Source organism: Typopeltis vanoorti, chromosome 6, assembly GCF_054136105.1.
Source record: "Typopeltis vanoorti isolate ZY-2024b chromosome 6, IOZ_Tvanoo_1.0, whole genome shotgun sequence".
NCBI lineage: Eukaryota > Metazoa > Arthropoda > Arachnida > Uropygi > Thelyphonidae > Typopeltis > Typopeltis vanoorti.
Genome location: NC_143554.1, coordinates 79,305,677 through 79,322,045, shown reverse-complemented (window position 1 = coordinate 79,322,045; position 16,369 = coordinate 79,305,677). Strand labels below are relative to the sequence as shown.

The 16,369-nt window shown below is 34.7% G+C and overlaps 2 protein-coding genes across 2 annotated transcripts in view; one reads left to right on the top strand and one right to left on the bottom strand.

Annotated features, from left to right (window-relative positions):
- Nucleotides 1–5,350, bottom strand: part of LOC150105606 (sodium-coupled monocarboxylate transporter 2-like) — a 56,927-nt gene extending 51,577 nt beyond the window's left edge. Inside the window, exon 1 of the mRNA XM_090393995.1 lies at nt 5,185–5,350. Within this exon, the coding sequence (XP_090250121.1) occupies nt 5,185–5,350 (166 nt within the window). The remainder of the gene's footprint in view (nt 1–5,184) is intronic.
- An 8,904-nt stretch (nt 5,351–14,254) lies between these two features.
- The window catches only part of LOC150105605 (sodium-coupled monocarboxylate transporter 2-like), a 52,974-nt gene continuing 50,859 nt past the window's right edge, over nt 14,255–16,369 (top strand). Inside the window, exon 1 of the mRNA XM_090393994.1 lies at nt 14,255–14,590. Coding sequence (XP_090250120.1) covers nt 14,255–14,590 — 336 coding nt within the window. The remainder of the gene's footprint in view (nt 14,591–16,369) is intronic.

Below are 16,369 nucleotides of genomic sequence, written 5' to 3'. Positions count from 1 at the left end.
CCATAAAATGAAGGTTATATTTTATAGTAAGTGCTGAAGTTCCCCTCAGAAATTATGAATTGCCTTCAAATTCACTGATGGGATGAAAGCTAGAGAAAAAAACCAAACTTGTGCACACCTGATCCACCTTCATGCTATTCCAACAGGGCATCGTAACCCACTAAACAAATAAAGAGCAGCCACTTTGGAGGATGATAAAACAGGCAAAATTATATCTCAAACAAAAACGCCATTTTCTTTCTTTATTTATTTTTTGTTTTGTATTTTAACTCTTTTCTTGAATTACGGAAAGCAAAATAGTAATTGCCATGGATCGCATATATCCTAACAACGGTTGCCAAATACGTGGGATTCTATAATACACGGCGATTTAAAAGAAAGCAGAATACTTTTCCTCTATGAAATAAGTTATTTCTTCAGCAGATCCAATGTGATAACGTAGATTTAATTCTTCTTCGAGAAATGGACATCAGCTTCTCAGTGAAACTTTCACCAAGATGTAAGGAATGCTTTCCATCATGGTGCCGAGATCAGACTACGCATCCTCCATAGATCCTACCCCCTTCAAACTATAGTTGATGAATGAAGTAACAGTATATGCCATATATGATCATCTATAAATGCTCATTCACAATATTCTCTGTGTTCAACATCTATATAATAAATCAGGACGGCTGGCAACCAAAAGCCTGAAATTCATACAGATGCAGTTTCTGCAGTCGACCTGAAACTCATACTATATGTATGAGTTTCAGGTCGAGTTGCCGGTTATATACCGGCAACTTCATCTTGACCAGAAAATTGCTATATTACAATCTATAGAAAAGCATGCTAATCAACTGTATCAGGACGTGTGTCAATAGTGAATAACTAGCTGTCTATCGTAGCCAAAGTGCAAAGAAGTTCTGGACATCTTATTACACAATCGGTGGTGGAACACAATACCAGTTCGAAATGTTTCCATTGCAGATATTCTGAGGAGAATAATGGTCGCTGATTAACTGGCATTATTAACGGAAGTTAATCAGCGAACATTAACTGACAGTTAATTAATTAATGTGAGTTAATGGTCGCTGATTAACTGGCATTAATAATCTTCGTAGTTCCTCTCAGCTGCAAATCTAATAGTCAGAAGATAACCTGTCGTCAAAAATACTCTACTAAACAGCCGTTGTTGTGCTTAGTGTTGGCCACAAGTTTGCAGTAGTGCCTCACTGAATTTGTAGTTTAGAAATTATATGGTGCATAAAGCGTAGCTTGCGCAACTTGCCTCCTAATGTTGTCAAAAAGATCACGCTAACGTAACTAGCATCTTATCGCAACCGTTAACGCCAAAAAGAAATATCTCCAATAGCCAACTCCACGCACTATATGAATCGTAAAGACAACAACAACAACAATATAATTATTACTAGAGCTGACAAAGATGATGCTACTGTTGTCTCAATAGCATTGATTATAATAGGAAAATAAATGTTCTGATCAGAGCTCGCACCACTTATATAGCAGTAAATAATAATCCTACTAAGTTTCATAAAAATAACATCAAAATGGTTTTAAATAAACATTCAGGTATAGTTTTCCAAGTTAAATTTGTATATAATATATTAATGAAGTTAAAGTAAATAACTTCATTAATATATTATAACCCTCTGAGAAAATGACCTGAGAGCATATGCCAATACAGATATAGAAACTAATAGTACACGTAGGTGTAGTTATTTGATGATGAAACAAGGTGACCTTGTCTCATCAGTCACCCGACGTTGCAACATTGCTGACTTTAATTCAGACATATTTCGTGGCAAAATGCTTTGCTTATTTCAAACGCGCAGAGACATTTCGTGCAATGTCATTCTCTTTAGAAACGTCACACTCAATTCATTCGTTTTATCTTACCACATTTCCATTTACAGCATAAAGTGAAATGCCAAACATTCTTATACGTATATGAGTCTCCGGTCTGTATTCTCGCTAACAGCTTTTCACAATTTTAAAAGCAATTATAGGAATTACATTTTTTTTGCTACTACTAACATAAGATCTCTGTAACTCTTGAGAGGTGTCTCAGTTTTTTACAGAAAAACATTCAGGTATGTTTCTCCTCAATTAGAAGTGCATAATTTGGAAATGTAAGTAATGTGATGTCGTAGTTCATCTTTATAAAATTGATTAAAGCCTTTTGTTCTTTACAAACCATTTTTGCATATGAGGAGAAGGTTTTATTGTGCCCGTTTCTTATAATCTTTCATTATTTAAATTATTTATTTAAAATATGAATGAAAATAATAATTTATAACATGTCAAGTCGGCATAGTAAGTCTACAATTGTCATCACGTTTAGACAATTATGTTTGCAGTTGTGTTTAAAGCTCAGCGATTTTGGAAATATCAACCATCTGGTTAATTTCTGAGAAATGTAGACTTCCCAAATCATCATTGTACTTTGAAGACAACCGCTTCAATAATTTTAGTAATATCAGGATACTTGTGGACTCATTACACCTGAACATAAAGGAATAGAAATTACATCATATAAAATCCAGCGTCAATTTCGGTGTTTATTCGGATGTTATTTGATAAGAACAGTCATATTTATTTTCCATATAACCTCAAAATGAATAAGTTTATTGTAGTCTATGGTTCGCCCACCGTTTTCAGGTTTCTCCTTGGCATTTTGCCAAGAATAGTCGATTCATGCTGAAGGGGAGAAAGAAATGAAGGATGTACAAACTGATTGCCAATATGCGAAATCACGTGCTTTCATGTCTGTCGCTGTACTTGTAGTAGCTTGATTTTTGTTGTCGCTTTTTTGCATTTTTTAAAATTATTAATTTGTATGATGGTTTAGTACAGTCAACAAGTTCTGTTGTTAAACGTTTCAGTAGCTCTTACTAAAGATTATTGAATACTGTGCTGACATTCTGCGAAAAATTGTCAGAAGGCCGTCTCCTTGTTCCCCTTTCTTAAGTCATAAAACGTGCAAGTGCAATTGCGGGCGTATCGGGGTCGACTGTTAAAAGAATTCGTAGGGAATCAAAAGGTGAAGGTAAGCCAAAATTTAAATCTCCTAAAAAAAGCGCCAGAGAAAGAAAACCATTGAAACTGTAGCTATGAATGATTTTGAAGTAGACGTTATAAGAAGAACTATTCACGAATTTTACATGTTCGAGAAAAGAGTGCCAACTGTTCCGAAATTGATTCCTGTGCTTAAACAAAATATTAATTTTCTTTGGAAAAGAGAAACTTTAAGGAAAATACTTCATGAAATCGGATTTTGTTTTAAAAAGTCCCAGAATAAAAGGAAACTTATCATGGAGCGAAGTGACATTGTTTTATCTAGAACGCAGTATTTGAGAGCAATAAGACGTTTCAGGGAGAAGAAAAGACCGATTGTGTATCTAGATGAAACTTGGATTGATAGTAATATAACATGGAAAATGTTGGCAGTATAAAGAAGACTCTGAAGATTAAAAGGATTTGGCAATGGTATTTTTTCCCAACATTTTTATTGCATGGCTTTGTTAAAAGAGTCACAACAAGTCATAAATAATTAATCGGTTTAGGACATTAAAGTGTCTCAGTTCTCTTAACTCTAAGTTTAGAATATCTAAGCGCATTTGAAAATATTTCTGTTTTTCTGTATAATTAGTTTTATTTTATAGAAAACTTTCTTAAAAATAAACTTATGTTTATTTTTGTTTTATAATTGTTTTATGCTATACCTTTTTTAATTTTGTTAATACTCTACGCACATTTTTCCAACTGTTATACAAGCAAAATAGTTACACTTTAAAAACAGCAACGTTCGTAAAAGAAAAGCTAAATTTTCCGACCTGTAATAATAAACAAACTCATCCCAGAAGACGGATTGATTACCCTATTATCGGAATGGATTCTCCTTTTTCTGAGATGCTCAGAAGTGTCGAGGGATCTCTAATCGATGGGCGAACTATAGCAACATTGAAAGTCTTCAGAATTTCCTGTTAAACAACAGCTGTCTGGGATAGTAAGAAGCTCATTACAACCTCGATCTTTTTAGTTGATTAAAATTAAAGCACCGGATTAAAATGTATGCTATCCATATTATAATTCAGATATCCAATTTTGTTATTCGAATAAAAGTAAGAATGAGTGATAAGAAGTTAATAACATGGAAGTTATTATCACTAATTTACTTAAAAACATTTTAGATGCAATTGTTATCTTTAGGTCAATAAAACTTGCTTAAATTATACAATACATTTATTTAGTCAATTATGATGATGATGATGATGATGATGATCATCATCATCATCATCATCATCATGCCCATCAGGGATTTAGGCCTAGAGTGGCCTGTTCCAGCTTTAGGAGTCATTGTCAAATCTTTTTTTACGTCCTGGTTTTCTTTTTACTAACGGTTTATAAGCGAAGGCTTGTTTTGGTAATCTTTCTGTTTTCATTCTTTGAACGTGTTCCACCCATTTATGTTCATATTTTTTAATTTCTTCTATCACTGATTCCTGGTTTAATTCTTTCATAATTTCTTAATTTCTTTTGTGACTGAATAGAGTATACTTTGCAGTTTTTCCTCATAAAAAGTTTCAGTCAAATATATAACGAATAAATGTGTTTGTACTGTTTTTCATAAAAGATAGCGAAACGCCAGTTACCGTTTCATATTGCAAAATGCAGATGTTGTATTTTCCTATACTTTTGTTGCAATATTAAAAAAGTGTTGAAAACTGCACTGTATAATGGAGCACAATGATGGATTAAAGATGAAGGTACTGTGCTACATATGTTACGAATGATGACAACGTTATCACCTTGCTATAATAAGTAAGAAGACTATTAAATAACGATCTTCCTTTAGCAAACCCATTCTTCCCATTAAAGAGAATTATACTGCTGACCCACTTCTGATTCCTTGTCCTCAATGTCTCCTCCAACACCTTGACCAACTCCAGAAAAGCAATTGACCCATAATTTGAACTTTAAACGTATCACCCCCATTATGAAGCGGAAAAATTTTGCAATTTTTTTCATTCCTTTGGGACCCGGACTAATCTAATACTCATGATGAAAATGTATGTTAAATCTGTTGTTAAATATGTATAAACATTTCCTCAAGACACATAGTGATATTCTATTAATTCTCATGGCCTTGTTGACATCTCGTTCATTCTATTCCTCAAATACCTTTTTTTCGCTCTCCATCAGTGGTTCCTTCCATTCCCACTAGTCTCATGGTCTGCATTATGTTAAAATCACAAGAATCAAATACTTTCACAAACTGCTCATTTAACACCTCTACAATATTCTCCTCAGTGTTTTTCATTCTCACATTATCACTGCCCATTATCATCGTCCCATTATAATTTTTTTTATTCCAGCCACATATACAAAAAACTCCACAAAATTTCTTTTAGCGTCATTTGTAACTGCTTCTCATATTGCTTATTTGCTTTCCGTATCGAGTCACCTTTCTTTCCTGCTCTTTGTACTCCTCATGAAGCTGTTATCTCCACTCATCTTGTGCCGCCTCCGCAATGCAATTTTTCCAACCTCCACACTTCACCTATTCAATCATCCATTTTATGCCTACTTTAATCTCCTGACCTTTGGAATACACTCAGTGATCTCCTCTGTCAGTTATTTCCTAAATAGAGATCAAATAGCAGTAATTTACTTTCCACGAATTCCTCACTCCATAATCGCCTGCTTTATAGTTCTAAATGTAACTCTCTTAAAATAGTCCTAGTATGGCTGGCCTCCAACCAAATGATCACTTCTTGGTCACTTTCACCAACTGCAGGAAGATGTGATAATCAAATCGAAGACACTCGACCCACGCGTGTCCTTTGTCGGGTACTGCTTAAAGTAATATCCCTTGAAACCTCGCAGCATTCATTCATTCCTTTGTTTTCCCTGATGCTATCTCTTCATTCCAGTCTATATTACCATAATTGAAATCGCCCCTATTACCAGGTCTATAGCAACACTCTCCTAAACATTTCATCCTGTCCACCTCTCACACTGTTTCAAAACCACTGAGAGTATTTGTTCCTTGCATATTCATCCTTGATAGGTACAATTCCTCTGCAATTCATCAATAACACTGCTATACTGCTATTCCGTTATTGTTTAGTCTGAAAGAATATATATCTCTCTCCATCTTTATTCATGTCAGAATGTCATATTCGGTCATCCATGTCTGACTTATACCAACAGTATTTCGGCGAAAACGAACTCATTTCTCCTCACACAACTCTGCTAGATACCATTCATAATCTTTGCTTGCCTTCTCAACTTATCATTATCATACTTAAGCAATACGCTGACTAATTTACTTACCACATTGTTATTGTTCACTCTCCTCAACTGTTTTTCTTGCGTACTTCTCTTATGTAATTCTTCAACCATCCTGCTCATTCTACCATCCGGAAAACAGATCTTGTGCACCTTTTCATTCACCATATCTCCTAACATCGTATCACCATACATTGCCACTCTCAAATCATTCGATGTGTTTCAAATCTTTCATCCTACTCACATTCCCCCTTGCAAATCCATAATTCTCCTCAGTACATTTCTCATGAATTTTATCTCTTTTTTCATTTATACCAATTCTGCTTTCATATCTTGAATTAATTTTTCAATGTCATCTACGCAAATCGCATTTTCAGTACCTTGGATATTCACCGTCTTACCTTCACTGACGCTAACTCACCGCCATCTACGCATGTGGACCGTGAACACACGGATCTACATTAATAAAACACATACTTAATCCCTCACGAGGAGGGCTTAACCAATCCTAAGGTCAGTCGAAGAACGGGGGAACCCACACAGGAATAAATATAATAAAGTATTCTGCACTTCTTACACACCCAGACTCTCTCTATTCTCTTGTACTATCTCTCTACATAATTATCTTCAATATCTGCCGAAGGATACATCCTGCATTCATGGCATCTGACTATTTTTGAAAACTCAATGCCACATGCATTCGTCTTTCGCTTCATCTTACATTTCACGGCCATTTCATCCAGGCTGGACAGAAGAAGCGACAAAAATATAACATATATATATATATATATATATATATATAAATTTCTCGACTCGGAATTACGAGCTATATATATATATATATATATATATATATATATATATAGCTCGTAATTCCGATTCGAGAAATTTTCTTTGATAGAAGCATAAAGTATATGATCAAACTGTAATGCGAATATTTGTGGTGCGATGAATAAAATTTATATATTATTGATAACGAATTAAAATTATATTCTGAAGCTATTCTGCTTTCTGCGTATCAAAAGTATTTAATCAGTTTTTATGATGTCTTTAAATGCCCACAAACCACATAACATATTTGAGTCCATAGATCTTCAAAGCGTTGTCGACATTCTCCTTCACACAAGGGCGTGGCTACAGGGGACAGTCCGCCCCGGGCGTAACTTTGCGTTTACGAAATCTTGCCGTACTGTCTATAGAACAGCAACTGAGTGATGAAATAGACTTCGATAATGCTGTCGACAATTTTGCTAACGGAAAAGCAAGAAAAATAACATTTTAGAATGTTGGAATTAAAGTTTTACTTCAAAAATAAACATAGTGTTTTAATTTATTTCCCTATATGTCGTTGTGACTTTTTGTAGTATATTTGATGTGTATTGAGAGAGGCGGAAAACTCAGGGACCGCCCTGGGAGGCAAAAGCTCTAGCTACGGCATTGCCTTCACATGTCGATATATTCCTAACATAAGTTATCCTATTGATCTGAGGAAATGGAAGTCTAGTAATAAGCTAATTTATGGTTATTAGATGTCTGGAGGATGTACACATTTGACGAAATATACAGAAATTGAAAGTTTTCCTTAGAACAGAATTAGAGAAGTCTGGAATCACCTATAAATGGATGACGAAAATACCTTTACTTAAACAGCTTTAAAGAAATTAAAGGCCTACATGCAGCAATACTGACGATATTGCCCTGAAAATTCATTAGGTTGCTCACAAGACAGAACAGGTATTACAAGGAGATTTACCTCTGTATTCTGCATGAAATAAGTCAAAAGTCTTTAGTATTTATGTCATAATTTCAGTTATGATATCCGAAGTATGTGTAATGTTCTATGAAATTACTAACTTTTCAATTCATACTAGAGATGATCTGCCTTATGATCTCATACAAGGAAATAATTACATAAAAATTATTTAGGCAAAACAAAAGAATATTTAGGGTTGACTAAATAAAATAATATAACTAATTTATTTAAATAAACTAAATATATTCTTATTAACTATTTTCCCCGTTTCTAATGTCGCTGAGGATACGTGTCAGATTCCTTCAAAACAATCTGAAACAAAACCGAAATTCTGAATAAAAATATGATACAAACTTTGAACATTGTGAAATACATAAAGAATAGAAAATGAAATTAGGGTTCCTTTCGAATTACTTGGGCTTTAAACCGTATTGATTATAAACTCAATCACCTACTGAATAAACAGAATTCTTTCAGACTAAGTGATTTTTCACATACGTCTTCTTGTAGGTGTACAACTTATATCTAGTCGTAGAAATATGTGAATCAGCATCATTTGAAGGAGGAAATAAATCCTGCGTTTCTTACATCATTTCAGACATAATATGAAATATTATGTCTGAAATGAAATGTTGAATGACATGAAAGGTCTTGCGTTGCAGCACATTTCACGTACCTTAACATGTAGTGCATGTGAAATAAGAAAGCATTTACAGGAACAACAAACAAGTGTTGTGTAACCTGCTAGTGTATCTTATTTGCATAAAGTAAACCCAACGACAGTAATCATTTTCGATTATTATTTTTTTTCTATTTCGTGAATTAAGCCATTTTACACAGTGCGTCCATTAATCAACGAGACAGCAATTATTATATCAAAACAAACACAGCTATATTTGGAAATGTCAGTTACAAAGATTCAAAATAATCTTTCTCCAAATCCACACACATGTTTTTCATTTGTCTTATAAGTTTGCGCAGGCATGGTGAAAGTTCTGAACTGGCACCTCCTTCATTATTTGATCGCCCAGCATTGGATGTCCTCAGTGTAGTTGAAAAGCTCCCCTTTCAAGGCACACACTTCATCTTTGGGAAGAGGAAACGTCTGTGGGAGCCAAATCTGGCTCGATCGACCTGGAAGTCACAAATTGTTTCACAAGCAGCGCAAAGTGCTCAGGCGTGTTGTCTTTCACAAAACTAATTGTTGTGAAACAGTTTTTTTTCCTCACGCGTGGCATTCGGGCTTCCAGACGTTGAATTTCTCCTAAATAATACTGACCGTTCACTGTGGTGTCCTCAGGAACAAATTCGTGGTTTGACAATTCCAGTTGCTTCGAAAAGAAACAATGATCTTGACACGTAAACTATCAAATTCATATTTCTTTGTAAAGTAAACCTCTTTGTCTTAAAGAAATTCATTCTTCCAGACTATGTTTGGGATGTTTTTGATGCTATTTTTCATCTAGATTTGGTAATGGTTTATTTTGTATCATAATAATATTTTTAGATGTCTATTTTCCGAAAAGATGACTGGTTGTGCTGAAAGGGAAAATGTCCTGATAATATTTCGTGACCTTGTAACCATATACGTTTCACTGTGGGAAGGAAATCTATATTAAACTAAGTAGGAGTTTAGACAGAAATTAGACAGAAACTAGTTGCACTTATTGGAACATATTTTCGAGCTTAATCGAGATCGGCTGTATATCTAGATATACAAACATGTCAAAAATGAACGTCTTCCAGCAAATTAAAAAAAAAAATTCACTCATAGTATACGTATTTTTACTGCTCTATCATCATCATCATCATCAAATTCCTGCTATGTACCCACAAGGGGGTTGTTCAGGATATGGCAGTACTACATGAAAAAATTACATCATTACTAACTTCCTATCTACAATTTTCCTCCAAAACCGTCTGTTTCTTGTCAAGACTACAACATTATCAGATCTTATATTTCTATCGTCTAAGGCACTTTGTACCATATCAATCCACCTATATCTTGGTCTTCCTCTGGGTCGTAATCCTGCCAACCTGGAAGAGAACACTTGTTTTGCTAATCTTTCCTCGCCCATTCTGTTTAGGTGACCATACCACCTGAGATTAGCTCTGCTAACGCATTCCTGGATGCTGACAATGTCAAGTTCTTTCCTAATATCCTCGTTTTTAATATGATATTGCAATTGATGCCATCTGTTCCCGCCTATAATCTTTCTCAGGACTGTCATATCTGCAGTCTCTAGTCTTTGGTCAAGTGTTTTACTTCTGACCCAGCTCTCAGATCCATAAGTTAAAACTGGTTTGAACACTGTCTTGTATACAGCTAATTTAGGGTTCTGAGTAATTTCTCTCTCATTCCATATGAATTTATTCACTTGACTTCCCACCATACCAGCTTAGCTGATTCTGTTGTCTATTTCTATATTTAATTTACCATCTTCAGTAAAAATCGTGCCTAAGTAGCTGAAATGTTTTACTTGTTCCACAGATTCTCCATTCACAACAAAGTTGATATTTTCAATGATTATGGCTATTTTCATTGTCTTTGTCTTTTTATTGCTGACCTTCATACCATATCTATTACAACAGCTATTCAATGTAGTAAGAGAATCTTGCAGACTTGTAGCGGATTTATTTAGAAGTATAACATCATCCGCATAAAGCAAAGAGCTGATATTAACATCTCCAATTTTGATATCATGTTTAATACCACTTTCCTTCATAATGTGATACATGTAGATAATGAATAACAGAGGGGATAATGTACATTCTTGTCTCACACCAAATTTAACATTAAACCACCTTCCTGTACTTCCCTTAATTCTAACTACTGACTTACAACTGAAATAAAGACTACGTATTGCTTGATATAATGCCCCATTGACACCATATAACTGCATAGTATTGAATAACTTCTCTCTTGGTACCTTATCATATGCCTTTTCCAAATCGACAAAACTTAAATACAGATCTTTGTTATATTCCCATGCTTTCTCGACTATTTGTCGTAAAGTGAAGATCTGATCCTGACAGCCTCTATTTGGCCTGAATCCAGCTTGTTCTTCACCCAGCTTTTCCTCCACAATTCTTCTCAACCGTTTCTCAAGTATACTTACATAGATCTTTCCAGGAATACTCAGTAGTGAAAATACCTCTGTAATTCTCACATTCAGTTTTAGTTCCCTTTTTATATATGGGTACTATGAGAGCTCTACTCCAATCATCAGGAATTCGTCCCTCTGTCCAAGCTTTCTGAACTATGCAGTGCAGCCACTGTAAGACTCTAATACCACCATACTTCAGCATTTCTGGTCGAATATCATCTACTCCAGCTGCCTTTCCACATTTCAAGCCTTTGATGGCTTTTTCTACTTCAAGTATGGATATGTATTCCTAACTGCATGCCTGGTCAGTGTTTTTTTACCACTGTGCTGTCATCACTGCTTGTTTTTCATTTAGCAGTTTTTCAAAGTAATTACTCTATACGTCAAGGATATATTTTTCTCCCGTTTTCATGTCACCTTTATCATCTCTAACTCCTTTTACAGGACTCTTTCCTCCATTCCTAAGCTTCTTCAACAACCTCCAGAATATTTTGCCACCTTCTTGGTATTTAATTTCTATATTCTTGCCAAAGTCGTCCCATGACTTTTGTTTAGCTAGTTTTACACAGTGTTTAGCAGTCTTGCATTTGTCGCTGTATTCTCTAAGAGCACGAACTGATTTATTTGCCAGGAACTTTTGATATGCTTTCTTCTTCTTTTCTTTCGATGCCTCTTTAAGTTCCTGTGTCCACCAGGGAGTTCTGATTTTTTTATCCTTGCAGACAACCTCACCACATTCCTCTCTGGCAGAATCAATCAGGATTTTCTTCAGAGTTTGCCACCGAATCTCCAAGGTTTGATTCCTTTTCTCAAAATCTTTCATTTTTTCTTCAATAATCTTTGTGTATTTTAGTCTACAGTTCACATCTGAGAGCTGCCCAACTTTTATTCGCTTTAAAACTTTCTGACATATTATTCGTTTCAATATAAAATTCAATTTTATCCTGCTCAAGACTAAATAGTGATCACTTCCAATTTCAAATTCTCTGTACACTCTGGTGTCTTGCACCAGGGAGAAAACATCACTATCAACAATAACATAGTCAATGAAACTTTTCTTATTCCTAGCCTCTTCTCTCCATGTGAATTTGTGCACATTTTTATGTTGGAACATGGTGTTTGTAATAACCAATCCATGTCCTGAACAGACATCCAACGAATATTTGCCATTATTATTAGCTTGGCTCTTTTCTCCAAATTTTCCCAAAATATTTTTGCATGTCTCACAATCATTTCCTACTCTGCTATTTAGATCCCCAACATGGACCAGCTTTTCCTTTTTCATTGTGTCAGTTGCTTTTTCTAAAGCATAAAAGAATTCCTCCACTTCTACCTTAGTAGAACCTTCTGTGGGACCATAAGTACAAATAAGTCTCATTGTCCAGTTCCCCATTCTCATATTTGCCCACATTACTCTACTTGAGACTGACTGCCATTCAAGAAGATTAGCTTCGTATTTTGTGTTGAATACTATGGCTACTCCTTCTTTTCCTTGATTGTCATAGCCTGAATATAACATTTTGTATTTAATGCTCAGAAAGATCTCACCAGTTTTGGTCTTTTTTGTTTCAGTCACCTCTATTATGTTGATCTGGTACTTATCTAATTCCTCAGCCAGCTCCATCTCTTTGCCATTTAGGCTACTTATGTTAATAGTACCGATCTTTAACTCTAGTGATGTTGAGTTGGGGTTTGTTTTCAGATTTGTTCCAGTAGCTGACTTTTCGCTGTTCGCCCTGGCTCCCTGGCGAAAACAACGGGGCCTTGTTTAACCGGGCGACGCCCCAGCCGGCATAAAATTTTCTCATATCGTACCATCATTTTTTATTTTGGTTTGACCAATAAGAATACAATTTGGTCAGCTAAATCCCAAATTGCCAGCCCATCCGCGTTCGTTCAGTGTCCAGGTAGATACCCACAGCGTGCACCACGAGAAGGTGAGGATTGGACATTAGGTCAGAAGCCCTGATCGGTTCTCCGCATTCCTTTAAAGGCTATGTGGAGGTCTCTTCTCAGTTATACAGCTTTGACCCTTAAGCACCCCTTACTGCTCTATATAAGTACTAAATAAATATTTTTGTATAAAGTACAACCATCGTGTAGACGCTTTGTATATTTTTACCGTTTTTTTTTTCTACCTATATCGTTTTAGCACTATTCTAAACGTCTTCCACAGTTTCCGTATTAATTCCTTCATTATTTTTGTATGACAGATATTATGCAGATATATTATGTACGTTATCAAGATTATTCCATGAATAGTTTTCTGGTTGTGAAAGCCTTTTTGTGTGACATGAATTCTTGATCCTTTAAATGGTAACTTTAAAATGGATCCTTAAAAAGGTTAAATGTTAAATAACAAACCGATATTGAAGAACACCGTTGATCATAAAAATAGTTGAAGTCCTGTACATAGCTCATACCTTCCTTGAAGAGTACAAATAGTTTGAGTCTGTGATAATCATACTTCATAATTAACGGTATTAAAATTTAAATATAGCTACGTCACTGTTGCCAGATTAAAAAAAACAACTTTTTTTTTCAAATCGGAATCTTCTTTATAAGAATACGAAGGCGAATAATGGTAGATATACGATATATTGTTGATCTTTCCTAAGCTTTTTTCCGGTTAAAGTTCCATAGGTTTGAAAAATCGTTTGATGAATGAAAATATTTTAATATTTTGAATACAAATTAACATAATTTTTCTTGCTGCATTGAATATTATAATCTGATAGTCGAGCGATCCCTGATAATTATTACGCTGCTATCAATTCCGATATTCAGCAGTAGAAGCAATAAAATTAATCTTTACTAGATAGTTCTGATACTGATATGTCATTTATGTGTTTTCTAAGAAATATTGATGTTCGCTTGGCAAGAAGGTTTCAATAAAATTGTGATTTTAGGTGACCCGTCTATGTTATCCATTACAGTCCTCTACTATCCGTTAATACATGCATTACAGGATCGTTTAAAAATTATAAATTAATACTAAAGTAAGATAAAAACTTCAATTTAAATTTAAAAAGATTAAAAGCAGTAATTCAAATTTTTATAATATTTAAAGGGCTTCTCTTTATGTTATTTTGTAGACACGATGGAATTGAAATATTCTCTAGGAATTACAGATTATCTTGTCATCAGCCAAACATTAATAATCTCAGTTGTGATTGGATTTGTTGCCAGAATCAGGAGAAAAAAGCAACACGCACAGGACGTTTTATTAGGTGGAAGAAGCAACATATTTCCTATATCGGCTTCCATGATGGCGACCTTTATATCTGGAACAACAGTGATTGGTGTTCCTGGAGAAGTGTACAGATTTGGTACTGAAATCTTATTCTTTCATTTTGCAACACACATTGGAATAGTAATAGGGATGTTTCTCATTTTACCAACAAGCTACAGAGTGATTATCTACACGATTAACGAGGTAAGATATTTTTCTATCATTTGGTTTATCAGTTTTATTCCACTGATTTGCACTAATGTGCCGATGTTTGTTTTGGAATAATGCAATCCATCTAGCACTGAAAGACTACCATAACCACTAATTTATAAATGTTGAATGACATACAATATGTAAAACGTATGTCGTATTCCTTAAATACCACAACAGACCTGAACACTCAACATTATATCAGGTTAATTTTGCTAGCTTCGTTCTGCTGCAGTAATGGTATGTAATTTAACATGTACAATGGTTTGAAAAAATAACGGAAGAACCTCCATATTAACATGGTATTGAACCACCTTTTTGCCTCCCCAGAATTTTTATTGTAATGAACTCAAATATGATTTAAATAATTTCTGTTGGGAATTTTTACTTTCTTCTCGATGAACATCTTCAAGATATTTTAAAGACGTTGGAGATGCGAATATGTTCTTTACACTAGTCTGCCAAACTGACAAAGTGATTCAATAATGTTCAAATCTGCTGATTAGGATGGTGGTGGACCATTTTGATATTCACCTCCATGCTCCTCAAACCACGACTATACAAGTCTATCATGTGTGAATGTGAGTATTATCGGCTTATAATATTGAATTGTTGTTTGTAAATGACATTTGGACCATAGGATGCACTTGATTACCTAAAATATTCAAATAATCATCTGCAATAATTTTGCCATCAAGAGTAATAATGGGACAAGAGAATACCTACGATATTGCTGCCCAGTCTATCATAGAACTGCCCATCCCTGAACCCTTCCGTTGGAACTAGACATTGCGGATGGCAGTCTTCCTTGCGCGATCTTGACTCACATAATCATATCATACGTTTCAAGTTTACTAACGTTCCGGTTTGTGATTGTGACACCATCGTTTACCCATCTGGATATTCTTTTCTATTCGAAGAAGCAACTGCAGTTTTAACGTGAATATTGGATTCATGAAACTCAGGTCGACAGTTTTTTTGTGGAAAACGGTTCAACAATATGAATATTCAGTTCTTCTGTTATCTCTGATGCAGTGGTTTTGTGATTTTTTGAAAAAAGCCTTCTCAACGTGCAACGATCTCTTTCTATCCTTTTTGATCTTCGGCCACCTGTTCTCTTCCATAGTTCATGATCTGTATATGCCGACATAACCTTAGAAAAAGCCGATCTCGGCACACTTCATAAATGTGACAGTTTTGCCATTGATGCTCCTGTTAAGCACGAAGCCAACGATATTTTCTTTCTGAGTCGAGCAAGTCTTCGTTTTCCGATTTCTAACACCACTTGGCACTCAGTACAATCACTAATGCACTAGCATGAGAGCTGCAGACAGAGTGTAATCAAAACCAATCAAGAACATTCAATGCTGCCACCGCAAGTTATTTTCTCTCAATGTAGTCAACAGAGACTATTTATATTCCTAAATATCATAGTGTTTCCATTATTTTTGTCAATCCTCTGTATTTGAAAATGTATTAAAATACGTTTTCAGAAAGCAAACATATTCTCTACCGATTTGGTTTAACGCAATAGGTTTTGTTGAGTGAATTTACGATTTAAATAAATTTTACATCAGAAAACATATCACTCCTGAATGTAATCGTAGTTTCTAAATATAAATATATTCTGATTATAATTTATATTTCAGTATTTTTGAAGCTTTGAATGAATGATGGGTACAGAGCTACAATTAACACTTAATCTACTGGATAACTGCGTCCGTAATATTTCTTAAATGTTTCCCTCTCTTTAAGATTTCAAAGCCAACATTT